Source organism: Pteropus alecto, unplaced genomic scaffold, assembly GCF_000325575.1.
Source record: "Pteropus alecto unplaced genomic scaffold, ASM32557v1 scaffold104, whole genome shotgun sequence".
Taxonomy (NCBI): domain Eukaryota; kingdom Metazoa; phylum Chordata; class Mammalia; order Chiroptera; family Pteropodidae; genus Pteropus; species Pteropus alecto.
This window is the reverse complement of record NW_006436664.1, coordinates 3,643,808-3,659,688: the sequence shown is the minus strand read 5'-3', so window position 1 is coordinate 3,659,688 and position 15,881 is coordinate 3,643,808. Positions and strand designations below refer to the sequence as shown.

Sequence of the window (15,881 nt, the reverse complement as noted above, 5' to 3'; positions counted from 1 at the left end):
CCAGTAGCTTTATGAAAACATGAGCTTCAGATTCAAGTTTTGTTTTACAAACATAAATTTCTTGATTCAGCCATCCCTTCTTGCACATAAAAAAAACATTTATAGTATTTGATACTGTATCCCATCTTTACCCTTTATTTTAATTATTAATAAGTGAATGTATCAAAGCACAAAGTGACACAATTGCATTTTCAAGTCATTCTATAGCATTCAGATTTCTATGTAAGTCAGACTGGTTTTATTATCTGCTAACTTGAGGCAGCAAAGTGTGCCATAATCCCAAATAATCTTGGTTTAAATTGGGTAATACCTAAATATGGCAATAAAGATGATTTCCTTAAGACTTGGTGAGATACAGATTAAGTCAGACATTTTAAAGGAACACAGAATAAGTGTAAGAGTGATATTTTGTGAGAATTTTTCATTTGGGTTTGGGATGGAGCTGGGGTGTCTGGGTGGTCTTCTTGTGGTCTCTGGGTCAGCTGTTCTCAGAAGACCTGAAGTCAGGCTTCTGGAAGAGCATCTGGTTAGCAGGAATCCCATTTCTCAGGACTGAAGAATCAGAGGTTGAGGTTAACTGTTTCAATGGGCCTTGATTCTGTGATTGTGGGATGGATTCAAGGTCAGATTGGAGTCTTGTTATTTCCTTAGAGTTGGTGCATAATAATTGTGGGGTAGCTATATTTTCTGGGACAAGGGCTGAGGAAAATAATTTGCCAGTTTTCATATTTTTCTTAAGTCAATTTGAGTTTCTGTTTGTAAATCTTCAAAAGAAACTTACTACTTCTGCTTAATTTCAGTCATGCATTTTCATAATTATTTTGTCATCAGAGAGAAAACATTGTATGACTTAAAACTTTGGAAGAACCAGTTATAAAAACATTCTGGTACATTTACGTTTTCCAACAGAATGTGTTAGAGGAACTTCCTGAAAATATAACAAGTATTTTCCAGATTGAACAAGAGGATATGTTAGAATGGACACCCTCAGAAGCAGAAAATATGGTATTTACACCTCAAGAAACTTTGGAAATTCAGCCAGCAGATGAATCAAGTAAACCTTTGGAAGATGAACAGCCCAAAAGTGATATGAAAGCAGCCAAACGGTTGTCTTTAAAGGTAAAACACTATTTATGTTGAAAACAGGGTTATGAGAGTTGAAGATGGTGCAGATGTGAAGAAATGGCCCAGGCAAGGGTCAAGGAATGTAGCAGGAGTTCCCCTTGAAAAAGGGCCTCATATGTGCAAATTGTCCATTTGGGAAAATAGGACACTTGTTTTGTTTGTTTGTTTGTTTGTTTTTTGAAGGCTTTTAGTTTTAAACCTAATAGCAACTCTGGGAAGAAAAGACAGATTTTTGAGGGAAGGAACTTCAGGGCTTTCAGAAATTGACCAAGAGTCTTCCCTTTACCATCTTGAGAGAATCAGGAACTGTAGCCCAGGGATCAGGACTGGCGGTACTTTGCAGCATTTATAACTTTGCCCATTTTAGGTTTACCCTAACCCTTAAATGTTTTCCTATTGTGGGAATGTTTTCCAGATTCATTTTATTTATGTATAATTTAAATAATTTTTACCATATTTGCATATTACCTTACCACTATTTACTTAGTACTGTTCTTTAATTTGAGTCACTTTTTGACGTACATAAATAAGTTTATTTAAAAATAGATACATTATCATTAGGATTTATGAAAAAGCCACTTTTCCCTGAACCATAGCATAGTATCCTGATTATCACCAGGGATCCTCTCTCTGACTGATTCAAATGGATACCATTTTGTGGGTAAACGAACTTCCTGGTTATTCTCTTTTTTTGGGTCTCCCTCTCCCCACCAATGACCATGTTCTTACTATACTTCACCCAAGTCAACTGGCCATAACAGTTCTTCAACCTTTGCCCAAAACTACCAACTCTGAAACCTTTGATTTATCTGTGATGTTCCCTTTCCCTTGCCTTTCACATATAATCAGTCTCCAAGGCCTAGATTCCTCCTAAACATTAGTGCTTATTTTTTTCTTCTCTTTTCTAGTAGCTCTCATCCTAGTCTGGGTCTTGATGACCTTATGTCTGGATTAGTGCAGTTGCCTTCTGGTTTCTTCATTTCTCAAGCCCTCCTTTCTTAGTTTCATGTTGCATGACACTAGCATATTGATCTTCTTGGAATAATAAGTAATAAGGAAGATCCACAAGTAAGAGCTGGTCAGGGAAAATCCACCACTGTTGTCAGGGAAAGGGACTTATCCTGTGATTGGTGACCAACTCCATCAGAAGGCATGCTGTCTTTCTAAAGCATGGGCTTAGGGATATGGAGTGAAGCCTGTCAAAGCTAGCTCATTGCTAACTACTCCAGGTGAATCCTGTGTTGAGCTAACACTTTCTAGGTGTGGAGAATTTAGCATCCATAAAGACTATGGCATCTTGATGAAAAAGTGTTAGTCTCGTGGGCACAGGTAATGTTTTTATCTGTTCTACCAGAACACTGGGACTTTGGAAATAAAATGTGGGCATTAAAGGAAGTGGTCAACTACTAAATGTGTCAAAGAATGAAATGGATTTTCTGGACAGTGGTTTAACTTCCATGGCCTGTCAAGAATTTAAAACTCTCATTAAAAAAGTTCTAAAATATTAATTTTTTTTGGCTTTTTGTGGCTGCTATTAAATATTATTAAGAAGTCATGCAAAATTATTTATTTTGGTAAAAACAGGCAGTCCTTTCCTAAGGTAACTAGAATTTATTGAGTGTTGACTATGTGCCAATCACTTTGCTAAGTGTTTTACATAGATTATCTTATTTTTTCTACTAACAACCCTATTATCATCCTCATTTTGTAATTGAAAAACTGAATCATAAAGAGAACAAATACCTTGACCAAGTACGAACATCTAGTTAAGTTGTAGAGGCAGGACTTGAACTGAGGTGGTCTAATTCTGGAACCTTCACTCTTTATTACTTTGCAACACTGCCCTTTCAAAAAAATCATCAACTGGTGTCTGATAAGTACAAGAACACTGACTCTCAGTGGCAAAAATGGCTAGGGGTGGAGTGTCCCTCATGAAACCAGGAGGAATGGTTTGACATGAGAGACTTGGAGAATGGATTAAAGAACTCTAAGCTGAAAACAGAAGTGTTTCAAAGGGAGGAAAATTTATGGTTTATTGTTGTGGGATATTGTGGTGCACAGCCATAAAAAAAGCATTGGAAGTATTCCTGTGACTCATCCCACCGAATTTTCACCGAGTATCTTGTATTCATTTCAGTTAACATCTCAAGATCAGTTATTATCCATGAACTTTACCCTGTTTGGACATCTGAGGTCATAAAGTTAGTCTCTAGCATCTCTGGCACAGGAATGAAGAACGATATCGTCCAGCAAGTCAAGCCAGATTAGGGGGACAAGAAAACCTTTTTTTTTTCTTTTTCCTTTTCCTTTCTTTCTTTTTTCCTTTTTTTTTTTAGATCTTTGACATAGCTCAGAGCTAATAGAACTAGCACAGAGACATGATAAGGAGCAATGCAGGGCTTCCACTGCTCACATACATGCCAGAAAGTCTCATTTAGGTAAAAAATAGAGAATTGGATCATCTGTACTTTACTGACCATTTCTACTCTTACAAGCTGATTAGTACAATAAAGGTTATTAGGATATTAGGACTCTGATCTAAGTCCTGACCAACCAAAAGAGAACTTAGATAACAAAGACTCTGTAACGAAATGACTGATGCAAGAGGCCAGGAGATGATTGTTGAGCATTTTAGGAAGGCAAAAGGTCAAAAGTCTGTAAAAAAATATAAATATTACACATCTATATCTATATCTATATCTATATCTTGAGATTCTAAATGGAAAGAAGTTTAAGAGAGATGGGATGCCTTAAATCTCTTCAAGTTCTCACAAAAACAATTATGAGCGATCTGTTGCATTTATTGTATTTAGTTTTAAAAATATACAAAAGATGAAAGAAGAAATACATATCCATGAATAAACATAAAAGTGGCATGTGGCTATAACAATTATATCAAGAAGGCTAAGATCCAGAATGAGTTGAGGCCTGTGAATAATGCTAAGAACAAAAAAGGTGTTTTTTTTGTTTTTTGTTTTGTTTTGTTTTTTTTTTTTCGATGTTAGTTTTGCAGCAAAGAGAGAAAAAAGAAAGGATAACCTTGTCATTTTGGATAAATAGTGTGATGACAACATGTGACAGAGCTCCCTTAATTTGTTTTTGGAAAAAGGTTGAGGCTTTAAGTAAACAGAAATATGACAAAGAGAAAAGGAAGCTGATAAACTTGTACTTTGCTTCTCTTAAATCTGACAAGAAGAATGATCCTTAGTTTAGAAAGAAGAGAAAAAGAATTGATAAAAGAAACTTGAAGCCCAAGATTGGTAAAAGATTTTGAGTTAATTTCGCTATCTGAGCCTGTTGGCTTAGCTTGATAAGTTTAAGCCTGTTGAGCCCTTGTCAGCAGCAGCTTTGAGGAGCTGCTACAGTGAGAGAGGTGCTAGACGCCTGGAGACTGCCATGGCAAATCTGAGTTTTATTTTTTTAAGGGTAAGGAAAATGGTTTCTGTAATGTATGATTACTCTTCGACAAAACTCTGGAATGGTTAAATTAATCATTAAAAGAATTGTGTTTGAACCCTTACAAGAGGAAGCAATAATCACTTGGAGCCATTGTGGCTTCCCTCAGGGACAAGCCGTGGAAGACCAACCTTATTTCTTTTCATAGAGTTACTAGACTGAACATCAGAAAAGTGTTAGGCTTAGAGTTCAACACAAAAGTTTCACAGTGAAGAGCCTGGTATACAAGAAAACTCAATAAACTTAGTCGATATTGTCCTTTGGGTTGCAGTCACTCATTTATGAAAGCCTTCCAATGATAAGTTTTATAGACAAGACTGTGGTCAGGTGAATTGCTAGATGGATTTGTAATTAGTTATTCAAAGGATACTCATGAATGTCCCTAGTAGACTGCTATAGGGCTGTGCTCAGTTCAGCATATTTCCTAATAACTTGAATGAGAATATGGAAGATTTTCTGATTGGATTTGCAGCTAACATCCAAAATGTGACTGGTATGATTTGGTTAGTGAGATCTCAGATGAAATTTTACTGGGATGAATGTGTATATGGTTGTGCCCTTGGGTCCACAATCTAAATGCATAGATACCAGGTGATATGACTTAGAGAAAATATAAAAAAAAAATTAGGGTTTTAGGTTATAATTTAGTGCTGGGAAACCAAGTACAATCATAGTTTGCATTGATTGACAAATATCGTAGAAGAGGATTATTTCTTTTGGTTGATCTGACCACATCAAATACTGTGTTCGAATGTGGGTATCCAATCTTAGGAGAGACACTGACAAATCGCTGACTGGGAGAGAGCATTCAAGACGAGAAAGCACAATACTTCAAAAGCATGACATGTAAGGTGGAATTGAAGGAACAGGGGATGTTTAGCTGGGAGTGGGGGGAGCAGGCCCAGGAGAGTCAATTGTATTCAACTATTTGACTGTCAAATGGAAGAGAGCTAGATTGTGAAGTTTGAATTGAGACTAGAGGATGAAAATTTTTAGGCTCTCTAATAAACAAAAATTCTAACTGGAAGAGTTTCAAAGAGAAAGACTGCCTTTGGATGTATTCAAATCCTCTGTTCCTGATCATGTTTAAGCCAGCATAAATGACCATTTGGTAGAGAAACTGTAGAGAAAATTTAAACAGTAACTGGATGGTGATATGAAATGGTCTGTACTCTGAACTTCCCTTATTCGTCATCACCTTCTTACTCAAGAAATTGCAATAGCTCTCTTCCTACTACTGAACTGAGGCCAAATCATCTACCTAATCTATAAGAACATCCCTCTTCTTCACCTCCTTCTATTTATTCAACCATGTCTCTCTGCTTTCCCCAAGGAAAGCCTCCCTACTTTCTTTCTTAAATCTTGTCTCTAAACAAACAAACAAACAAACAAACAAATAAATAAATAAATAAATAAAAAAGAGAAACCCATGGAGAAAATGCTTTAGATGAAGTATTACTATAAATTCTGCAAATTTCCTTGGAAATCTAGGAAAACAATACTCCGAATATCTGTAATGATTAAAAGGCAATTATTTAAGAGACAGACATGCATTTAATTTTTCCCAAGCAATAGAAATAGAAAAAAGTACAAGAAAACAAATTGAAAAACTTTACTGAAAATAGTTATATAAAGCATAAAAGATACATGCCAAACTTTAAAAAATATTTTATTTTTCAGTTATAGTTAATATATAATATTATATTAGTTTAGGGGTATAATATAGTGATTAGATACTTATATAACTTATGAAATGATCATCCTGATAAATCTATTACCCATCTGACATCATGCATAGTTATTACAATATTATTAACTATATTTTTTTACTGTACTTTACATCCTCATGACAGTTTGGGACTATTAATTTGTACCTCTTAATCTCTTCCCCTTTCCACGCATCCCTCTTATTCCTCTCCCATCTGGCAACCATCAAAATATTCTCTATGAGTTTGTTTCTGTCTTGTTTGTTTGTTTTTTAGATTCCACATGAAAGTGAAATCATATGGTATTTGTCTTTCTCTGTATGACTATTTCATTTAGCATAATACCCTCTAGGTCCATTCATGTTGTTGCAATGTCTCTTCCAAGTAGTGTTTTAAATTTGTTCAGATAAATACCCAGAAATGGGGTTACTGGGTCCCTCTTTGTCTCTTGTTATAGCCTTGTTTTAAAGCCTATTTTATGGTGTAAGTATTGCTATCCTAGCTTTTTGTTCATTTTCATGAAATATCTTTTTCTATCCCTTTATTTTCAGTCTGTGTGTGTCTTTCTATCTGAAGTGAATCTCTTGTTTTCTTATCCATTCAACCACCTCATGTCATTTGATTGGAGCATTTAATCCATTTACATTTAAAGTAATTGTTGATATGTAGTTATTGCCATTTTATTATTCATATTTTTGATTTTTTTCTTTTTTTCTTCTTAAAGAAGTCCCTTTAACATTTCTTGTAATATTGGTTTGATGGTGATGAACTCTTAGTTTTTTCTTGTCTGGGAAGCTGTGTATTTGTCCAATTCTAAATGATAGCTTTACTGGGTAGAGTAATCTTGGTCGTAGGGAAGTTTTCTGCCATTATTTCTTCAAATAGGTTGTCAGTTCCTTGGTCTCACTCTTCCTCCTCTGGCATCCCTATGATGTGAATGTGGGTATGCTTTATGTTGTCCGAGAGGTCTCTTAAACTATCATTACTTTTTTGGAGATTTTTTTCTTTTTGCTGTTCTGATTGGGTGTTTTCTGCTACCTTTTCATCCAAATCTCTGCTTCATCTAATTTACTGTTGATTCCTCTAATGTATTCTTTATTTCAGTTTTGTCTTCTTTATTTTGACTGGTTCTTTTTTATGTTTTCTATCTCCATTTTAATGTTTCCTATCTGTTGAAGTTCTCGCTGAGATCATTGAGCATCCTTATAATCAGAGTTTTGAACTCTGTATCTGGTAGAACTCTGTATCTTGTCTCCATTTTGTTTAGTTATTTTTCTGGATTTTTGTTCTCTCTTTTCATGTGGGACATGTTTCTTTGTCTCCTCATTTTGGCTATTTCTATGTACTAGGTTGGGCTGCTATGTCTCTTGGCCTTGATGAGTGGCCTTATCTAGTAGGTATCCTGTGGGGCCCAGTGGTACAGTTTTCCTGGTCACCTGAGCCGGGTGCTCTGGGTATGCCCCTTGTGTGTGTTGTGTATACCTTCCTGTTGTAGTTGAGCCTTGATTGTTTTTGGTATGTCATTGAAAAAGATTGGCCCTCAGGCTGATTGGTTGTGAGGACCAGCTGTAACTGCAGTGGAGTTACTGTTGTGCAAGGGCTGACCCTAAGGATCAGGGTTTGCTTTAGTGGGGCTCTGGTGCCTGCCGAGTCTTCCCTTTGGGTGTACTGTTTGTAGAGGTGGTTGGATGGTACTCTCATGTTGTGTGAAACTGGCCCCTCAGTGTGTTGGTTCTGGGGCCTCTTGGGAGAGGCTCTTGTGTGTAGGCCAAGGTCAGCCGCTGCCTGTGCCCTGCCTGGGGTCACTTGGTATGAGCTACAAAGCAATCTGCAGATTGTCTATAGCTGAAATATCCCTCCCAACTTTTAGCTGCCACAGGTGGATATGGGACCAGCCTGTTTCATGTCTCCACCTCTTTTACCAGTCTCTAGGTGGCCTATTCTTATAGGACTTCTGTTCAACTAGACTTCAGGTGATGCTCAATGATGATTGATCTTTAATTTAGTTGTGATTTTGATGTGGTCGTGGGAGGAGATAAGCACAGTGTTTACCTCCTCCACCATCTTGACTGGAACTCCCATGCTAGACTTTAAGAGAGTAAGGCTAAGTCCTATTAAAAATACCAATCAAGAAGAGTAAATCTATGGAGCGAAAAATCTTATATTTCTTCTTTAGTAGTTTTAAGGCAATAAAAATATTATAAATAAGTATAATACTAATATTTTAATTGTTATGAAAGTATTTACATAAAAATTTGAGAAAGGATCTAGAGGAAAATATCAACTCACCTTTAGGATTTATATTTTGTTATAAAATAAACATAAAAATTAGGAGTTTAAATATAAAATAGACCATTAAATATGAGAGAGAAGATCTAATTCTCATGTTACAATTCTCCTTAACAGCACACTTTCATTTTTTTTAAAGGTGAGATCATCAGAATTGTTGCAAATCAAAGGAAAAGAAGTTAAACGAACAAGAAAAAGTAAATTAAGAACTCCACAGCAAAGAAAGCCTACAAAACCTCTGCAGGATCAAAAACTACGTAAAAAAAAGTAAATTAGGTTTACAAATTTACTGTCTGAAGAGAAGTTATTTAGTAGCATTGATACCTGAAAATGCATTTCTAAAGGAAAATTAAATGTTTTAGAAATTCATGTATGAGATCTAAGTTAAACCTCACAGAAGAGTTGATGGCAGATAATAGTTAGGATATGTATACTGTACTCTACCTTCTTTCTGTTCTTATTTTTGATCAAGGTACTTGATTTAATGACATAACAATAGCTATAATAAAAATAGCTCTTTGTGAAAATAAAGATAATTAAATGTCAAAATGTTAGATTTTATTTTTTTTGGTCACTGTAATGTCTAATTTAGATTAATTGCTTATTATACTGGTTAATTTTGTTACTATAAAATAAAATAAAAGGCAACCCGACACAAAATGTGCTAATGGAACTGATTATTTAGGTGGCCTTTTTATTCTCTACTCTCATTTCATATTTCATCCCCTTCCCACCACCACATTTTTAATGAAATTTTTTATTATGCAGGGGTGTAACCGTAATTTTGAATAATAGTGTGTAAATGCAGTTTAGATGTATAGATTTATCTTTTTGCCATTCATCTTGTTGAAACAGATTTTCTCCTTATTTCACCACTGGGTTTTTTATGGGTTGGTTAATTCTAGATTCTTCTTCATTTAACTCTTTATGGGGATCTTAAAGAAGCTTTAATTATTAGCTTTTGTTGTTGCTTAGGGCACTGAAAGGTGTGCTGGACATGGAAGACAACCTTTTTATGGCCAGCCTAAACTTTGTAAATGGATATTACTCACAATTTAGTAGCTGAGAGTAGACTCATGGGAAAAGAATTCCAAAGTTTATGAAAGAGTCAAATTGGCATTTAAGTGACCCTGTACATGCCATTGCTTATCTACATTGCTTTAAGCTCATTTAGTTAGCAAGATTATGTATTAAAACAAATAGTGACAGCAGACAACAAGTATTTTACCTTCAATAAATAGTTACTGTCAGATTATCAATGAAGCAGAAACTTCTTGATTTTTTTCCCCCTAAAAAACCTTGCATTTAGTGCATTAAGTAAAGTAGCATGGCCACACACAGAGTCAGAGTCTTTTCTTTTTTATGTCTTAGTGTTTCAAAGAATGACAAATAGACCTGTTTAAGGAGAGTATGCTATAAAAACACACAGCCTTTCTTGAGCATGCCAAAAATATTTGTAGACCTTTCTGATATATATATAGTACTGTGTTAATTCATTAAAACTGAACTTAGAAATTTCCATTAGAGAGAAATAAGAATAAGATGCAGGGGAATAAAAATCTGATATTTAAAAAATATATATGTTAAAAGAGAATTTTGAGAAAAATGTTTCTGAATATTTTTTATTCCCTGCTCCTATTTCCTTAATTAATTTTTTAACCAAACTTTTCTCACTTGTGAGTGGCCCCCAAATTAAATTTTTTTCTTGGGAATTGAGCCATCTTTCGAAAATATAGTATTATTTAGCTCGATAACCAAGAGCGATTCACTTACAGATTTATGTTATTAGAGTATGTTGGGAACATAAGAATTCAGATTGGTTGTGATGCTTTTTTTAAAGAAAAAAAAAAAAGTAATCTTAGGTACATTCCATTAGCCAGGACCTGTCCCAAACATAATGATGATATAGATGAGCTTGACATCAGAGCTTACATTTTTCTCCCCTCTTTTTTTTCAGTCCTTTCTTAGGATTCCTTTTTCCTGGACACCCGTTTTTACTCCTCCAGTCTGGTCTTTTTGTCTCAGGCATTTCCAAACGTATTAGGTTTACCTCTCTTATCTTTCTCTACTCAAACATGTACAAATTTCATGTCATGTTCTTTTTGGACCTTGTGCTATTTTAAAAATGACAGAAACCACTCTGTGTTAATGATTCAATAATGTATATATCGTGCCTAGCAACGAGTTAGGTGCTGTGCAGTGAAAATTAATAACAATAGCAATAAAAATAGAATAAGCATTTCTTGAGATTTTCATAGACCTGGAACTATTATTGTTACCAATTCCTTAGAAAGACAAAAGTTAGGGATTTTTATTCTCATTTTACAGAAGATTTTCAGACACATCGGTGATACAGTTTGTGTGTGTTAGAACTAATATCCTGATCTAGGCCCAGCCAACTCCAAAGTCTATATTTCTTTGTACTGTGTTACTATGCAGGCACATAGACCAATTGGTGGACAAAACCAATTGGTCTATGTGCCTGCATGGTAACACAGTACAAAGAAATATAGACTTTTACCCCATTAGATAAAGAGTCGGAATGGGTAGCACAAGAAAAGGGCAATGAATGAAAAGAGATATTTGTAGAAAAGAAAAAAAAATTAAATTTCGCAGAGAAGCTAGTCTTGGCGATATCTTTTGAAGGATTTTTAGACATGGACAGAAGGATAGGCAGCATTCTATCCATAACTGAAGGAAGTGACAGGACTTGCTGGCCCTGTGAATTTTCCTGGAGACTGATAATAACAACTAACATCTGCTATGTGAGAGTCACTATTTTAAATGCATTCACTCCTCTCTTTCTTAAAGTAATTTTATCCAGAATGTGCTAATGTTGTCATTCTCAATTTACCGAGGTATAAAGAAAGTAATTGACTTGCTTATGACCATGTGATAATTTAAAAAAGAATTTGAACAGAGGCAGTCTGACTTCACTACACTCAAAACTCTTAGCCACTATGTTAGAAGTAGGGCCAGATGCTAGGAGCCTGGAAACTTAGAAAGAGGAAGTTAGATGAATGCAGCAATATCAAAGAACCATTGTGCTGGGTAAAGGAGTACTTAAAGATCAATGCAATACAATTTTGCAGAGATATTGAAAGAGGTGAAAAGACAGAGGATGCAGTGCTCCATCCAAATGGCATTAAATCCTTGTTAACACAGGTTGAGGTGATGAGGCTCTTGACTGTGTTAGAAATGACAGGGAGAAGGAGCACATCTAAGCAACCCTGTGCAGGGGAGAAGCTCAGGTTTTCATTGGATATGCAGGTTAAGGAAAGAGGAGCCAAAGATGGCTCTAGTGTTTCGTATCTCAAAGAGGAACGATCTAGGTGAGTTAGTGATATTAGAGATGAGATTTGGGAGCTCTCAGCACAGAGGAAATAGCTGAAATATTGAAGCTGATTTTTCCGGATTAGAAAGAGAAGTTCAGCTTTGGTTGTACCCAGTTGTACCCAGTTTAGAAGATGGAGAAAGGAAATCGGTGACTAAATAAAATTTTGATGAATTCGAGAGTTAGATGTAGAGCTGGGATAGTGCAAGCTTAAAAAAGCTCATGGAGGAGAAGCAATTTCAAGGAGAATCATCAATATTATTAGTTGGGGCTTGGAGGTCATCGATAACACAATCTAAAGTTTATTTGAATTGATTTGCTGTAAAGGTCATCATTTGTTTAAAGAAAGAGTATAACTTTAGTTGGGAGGTGTGGATGGAGTAGTACTGGAAAAGATACTCCCTCCTCAGGGATCATTAAGAGGCATTAATAGGCAAAAAATTTGGCTTTTAGTCAGTAGCATTGTGTTTAGATCCTAGTAGCCACTCACTAATTTTGTGACTTATCCTAAATAAGCCTGCTTCAATATAAGGATAATAATACCTCCTACATAATTTCATTGTGGGAGTTATAGAGTATGTGTTTAAATCACCTAGCCAGAGTCTGGATCATAGTAGGTACTCATGAAGTATTTGTTGATTGGATGGCATAAGAAAGGATATCTTCATGTCCTCCTCTCTGTTTCAGAAAGGCAGAAGAGGCAAGTTCTAGCACAGTGGGAAGGAAGATACTGCATTAACTTAGAGAGACTCAGTGTTTCACTGAGTTCACTGCTAGTTAATGGATAATGTACTTCATTGTTCTACTTCAAAGACATTAGCATTTGAGCAGGGTGGTGAAGGAGTGATGCATGATGGCTAGATGTGTTGTCACTGAATTCTAGAATTCAAAAGTGAAAAGGTTTTTTTTGGAGAGAGGGGGCGATGATAATGAGCTTGCTTTTAGATCTGTTGATTCTAAGGTATGTGTAAGATTATACATACATATATGTATATGTATATATACATACATATACATACATATTACACATATATAATCTTACACATACCTTAGAATCAACAGATCTAAAAGCAAGCTCATATGTATATATATGTTGAAATCTTCAGCAGGCGGCTGGATATACGACTTTGAAGGTCTGGTCAATGGCCTGCCATTGTGATATTAAATTTGTTATAAATCATTATTATAGTTTTAAATCTCATCTCTTACATTTAGACATCCTTTTTAGAGTCTGAACTAAACTGTCAATGTATTTTATATCAAAAGACCACACAATGATAAAAGAAGCCCACTTTTTTTCTTTGTTGCAGAATCCCACAAGACGATGCCACTTGTAACCTTCATGATCTGTGTACCACTGTCCCAGCCCAGAAGCTACCCATTGACTTGTGCTTGGCTTCTCGAGTGTATCATACAGCCGACAAGAAAGGCCACAATACCCTACTTGGAATATTTGGAGACGCTTTCTTAGATGGTTACTTTACAGATGAAGATCAAAGAAATAGGTAAGAGTTCCACTGGTAATTTTGTTTTAAACTAGATTTAAACTAGCAAGGAAATTCTGCCTTTGAGGTTTAGATTTTGAAGACTTGATTTGATTCTGTTCTTAGACACTGGAGAGAGCAGTTTTTGTTCTTCCCAGTATGTACGCGGTCTAGGTCAATGTCTTAATTTCTTGCCAATATTAACATGAACTATGCCTATCATAAGATAACTTTAGTTTAGTGGTTTATGATTCTCAAAGAGTGTCGCATATTGTCTCATTTGTTTTTCATTACAACTCTGGAACACAGATGTGGAAATTGAGGCTCATAAAAATCAAGCAACTTTGCTAAGCTGATACAACTAAGAAAATCAGAGTTTTGGAACTTGAAGCCAGACTTTTAAATTTCACCCTCTTTGGGCATACTTGGTTCCAGGGATCAGGTACAAAAGTCATTGTCTCTAGAGTTTCTTCCATTTTTCCTTGTGTCTCACTTTCCTTTGAATCTGAATATTTTATGAAGAGTATATAATCATAGCATCCTCAAAAGAGAAGAGAAAAGGGAAGGGAGCCAACATTTATTTAGCAGTAATTATACTTCTACCACTATACTGTGTGCTTTGCATCTTCCCTATTTAAATCTTCAACTGGAAGAGAGAAATCGTAATTTCTATTTTATTCATGAAGAAAATTTAGCTCCATAATATCAGGATACTTGCCTAAGTTCTTATCTTTGGTTAGTGATTAGAATCCAGATGCGTCTAACTTAATTTTTCTCAAAATTTTTTCATTACCACCCCCTTAAGGAGCCTTTCTAGACTTTTTTTTTTCCTAATCGCCCTTCCCCATTAATTTTGAATACCCCAGATATGCTGTAAATCAGTTTATGGTACTATCTGTCTGTCTGTCTGTCTATCATCTATCTATCTATCTATCTATCTATCTATCTATCTATCTATCTATCTATCTATCTATCTATCATCTATCTACCTAATCTATCTATCTATGCTCTATACATAAAAAGAGTAAGCTTTTATCACCCTCCCCTCCACAAGGCATCAATTTTCATCCCCTTGGGGGCCATATTACCTGCCCATCGAGAATGCCTTTTAAAATGTCTGGTAGGAATTCTAAAAAAATCTTCTCCTACATGTTGTAAGAATATTAAAAACATTAAATATTAAATGAAATTTAAATACAAATATTTCAGTATTATATATACACTATTTTAGATCTGTAGATTAATGTTTTTGAAGATCACTTTTAATTACATTTCAGAAGTCCTTCATTGGTCATAGCATACATTTCTACTTCACTTCAGTTTATTTCAGCATATTATATCATATATACACAAGTCTGCTATTTTTTAATGTTTTTTTTTTTAGCAGTAAAGTGTTACTAATAACATAAAGTTATTAGTAACTTATCTACTCTTTTCATGGTATATTCTGAGCCCATTTCCTCAACCTTGACTTTTAGTAAAAATTGTTAACACTTTACTGCCTTCTTTCATGTTTTAAAATCATCTGGTTTCTCTGTGTTTAGTAATCACAATTCTCATGTTTATTTTCTAATTAGACAAAAAGATTTTGTTTCTTATTTATAATTTTATACATGTAAGTCTTCTAGTTTTAATTTATCAAGTCAATGTTTACTCAATTAAAAAAAATCGTATGTGAAGAATTTTGGAAATTTCAAAACTAGTCCAGTATCTCTGGCAGAAAATAGCAATTTCATATGATATTCTTTAGATTGTCTATTAAAAGCCTAAAGCTGAGCATGGAAAATAAAGACATAAACATCATCTAGTAGTCATAAAACTACTATTTTGAGTCATATCAATAAGCAATCTGCAGGCAAAGCATCATTTTGAGGAGTTACAGCTTCTATTAGTCATGCAAAGTGTTAAAAATATTGGTTTCTTTCTAATTCTAAATTTTTGTTATTCAAGTAGATCTCACTTTCTTTTTCCAAGAGAGTCAATAAATGTTCTATTCGATGATGATAATTCTTGGCAATTTGTTCCTAAGTACCAAATAAGAAGTTAATTTAAGTACTGAATACTTAATTCTCTGGCATCCATATCTTGAGGATTACCTTGCTAAACATAGCTTAACCTTTTCAAAATGTATCTGTGTGATGAGCCTATAATTTTGGAGAAATGGATAATTTTTTTCTACACTAATAAGTGTTCTCAAGAAGGGTATTTGTAAACAGGAAATGAATATCATTTTACTTTCTCACTTTTGTTTTTTCTGTGCAATGAACAGTTAACTACAAAGCATAATAATACTTGTGTTATATAGTTTTAATGCTTTCCTAGTTCTGCATATAGTAATTATTATTTAATGAAATACTATGGGTACATACTTAAGCTAATTTAAAATAGCAATGTATTGTTCAAACTTAAGTTTATTTTGCTAAACAATAATTTTTATGAGAACTATAAAAATATTCTATATTATTTATATATTTGCTTTACAAATTT

At 34.6% G+C, this 15,881-nt stretch overlaps 1 protein-coding gene across 1 annotated transcript in view; it reads left to right on the top strand.

Moving 5' to 3' along the window:
• TTC6 (tetratricopeptide repeat domain 6) overlaps nt 1–15,881 on the top strand; it is a 169,902-nt gene that overhangs the window by 51,299 nt on the left and 102,722 nt on the right. The window contains exons 3-5 of the mRNA XM_025047939.1: nt 910–1,119; nt 8,716–8,843; nt 13,221–13,415. Of these exons, the coding sequence (XP_024903707.1) occupies nt 910–1,119; nt 8,716–8,843; nt 13,221–13,415 (533 nt within the window). The remainder of the gene's footprint in view (nt 1–909; nt 1,120–8,715; nt 8,844–13,220; nt 13,416–15,881) is intronic.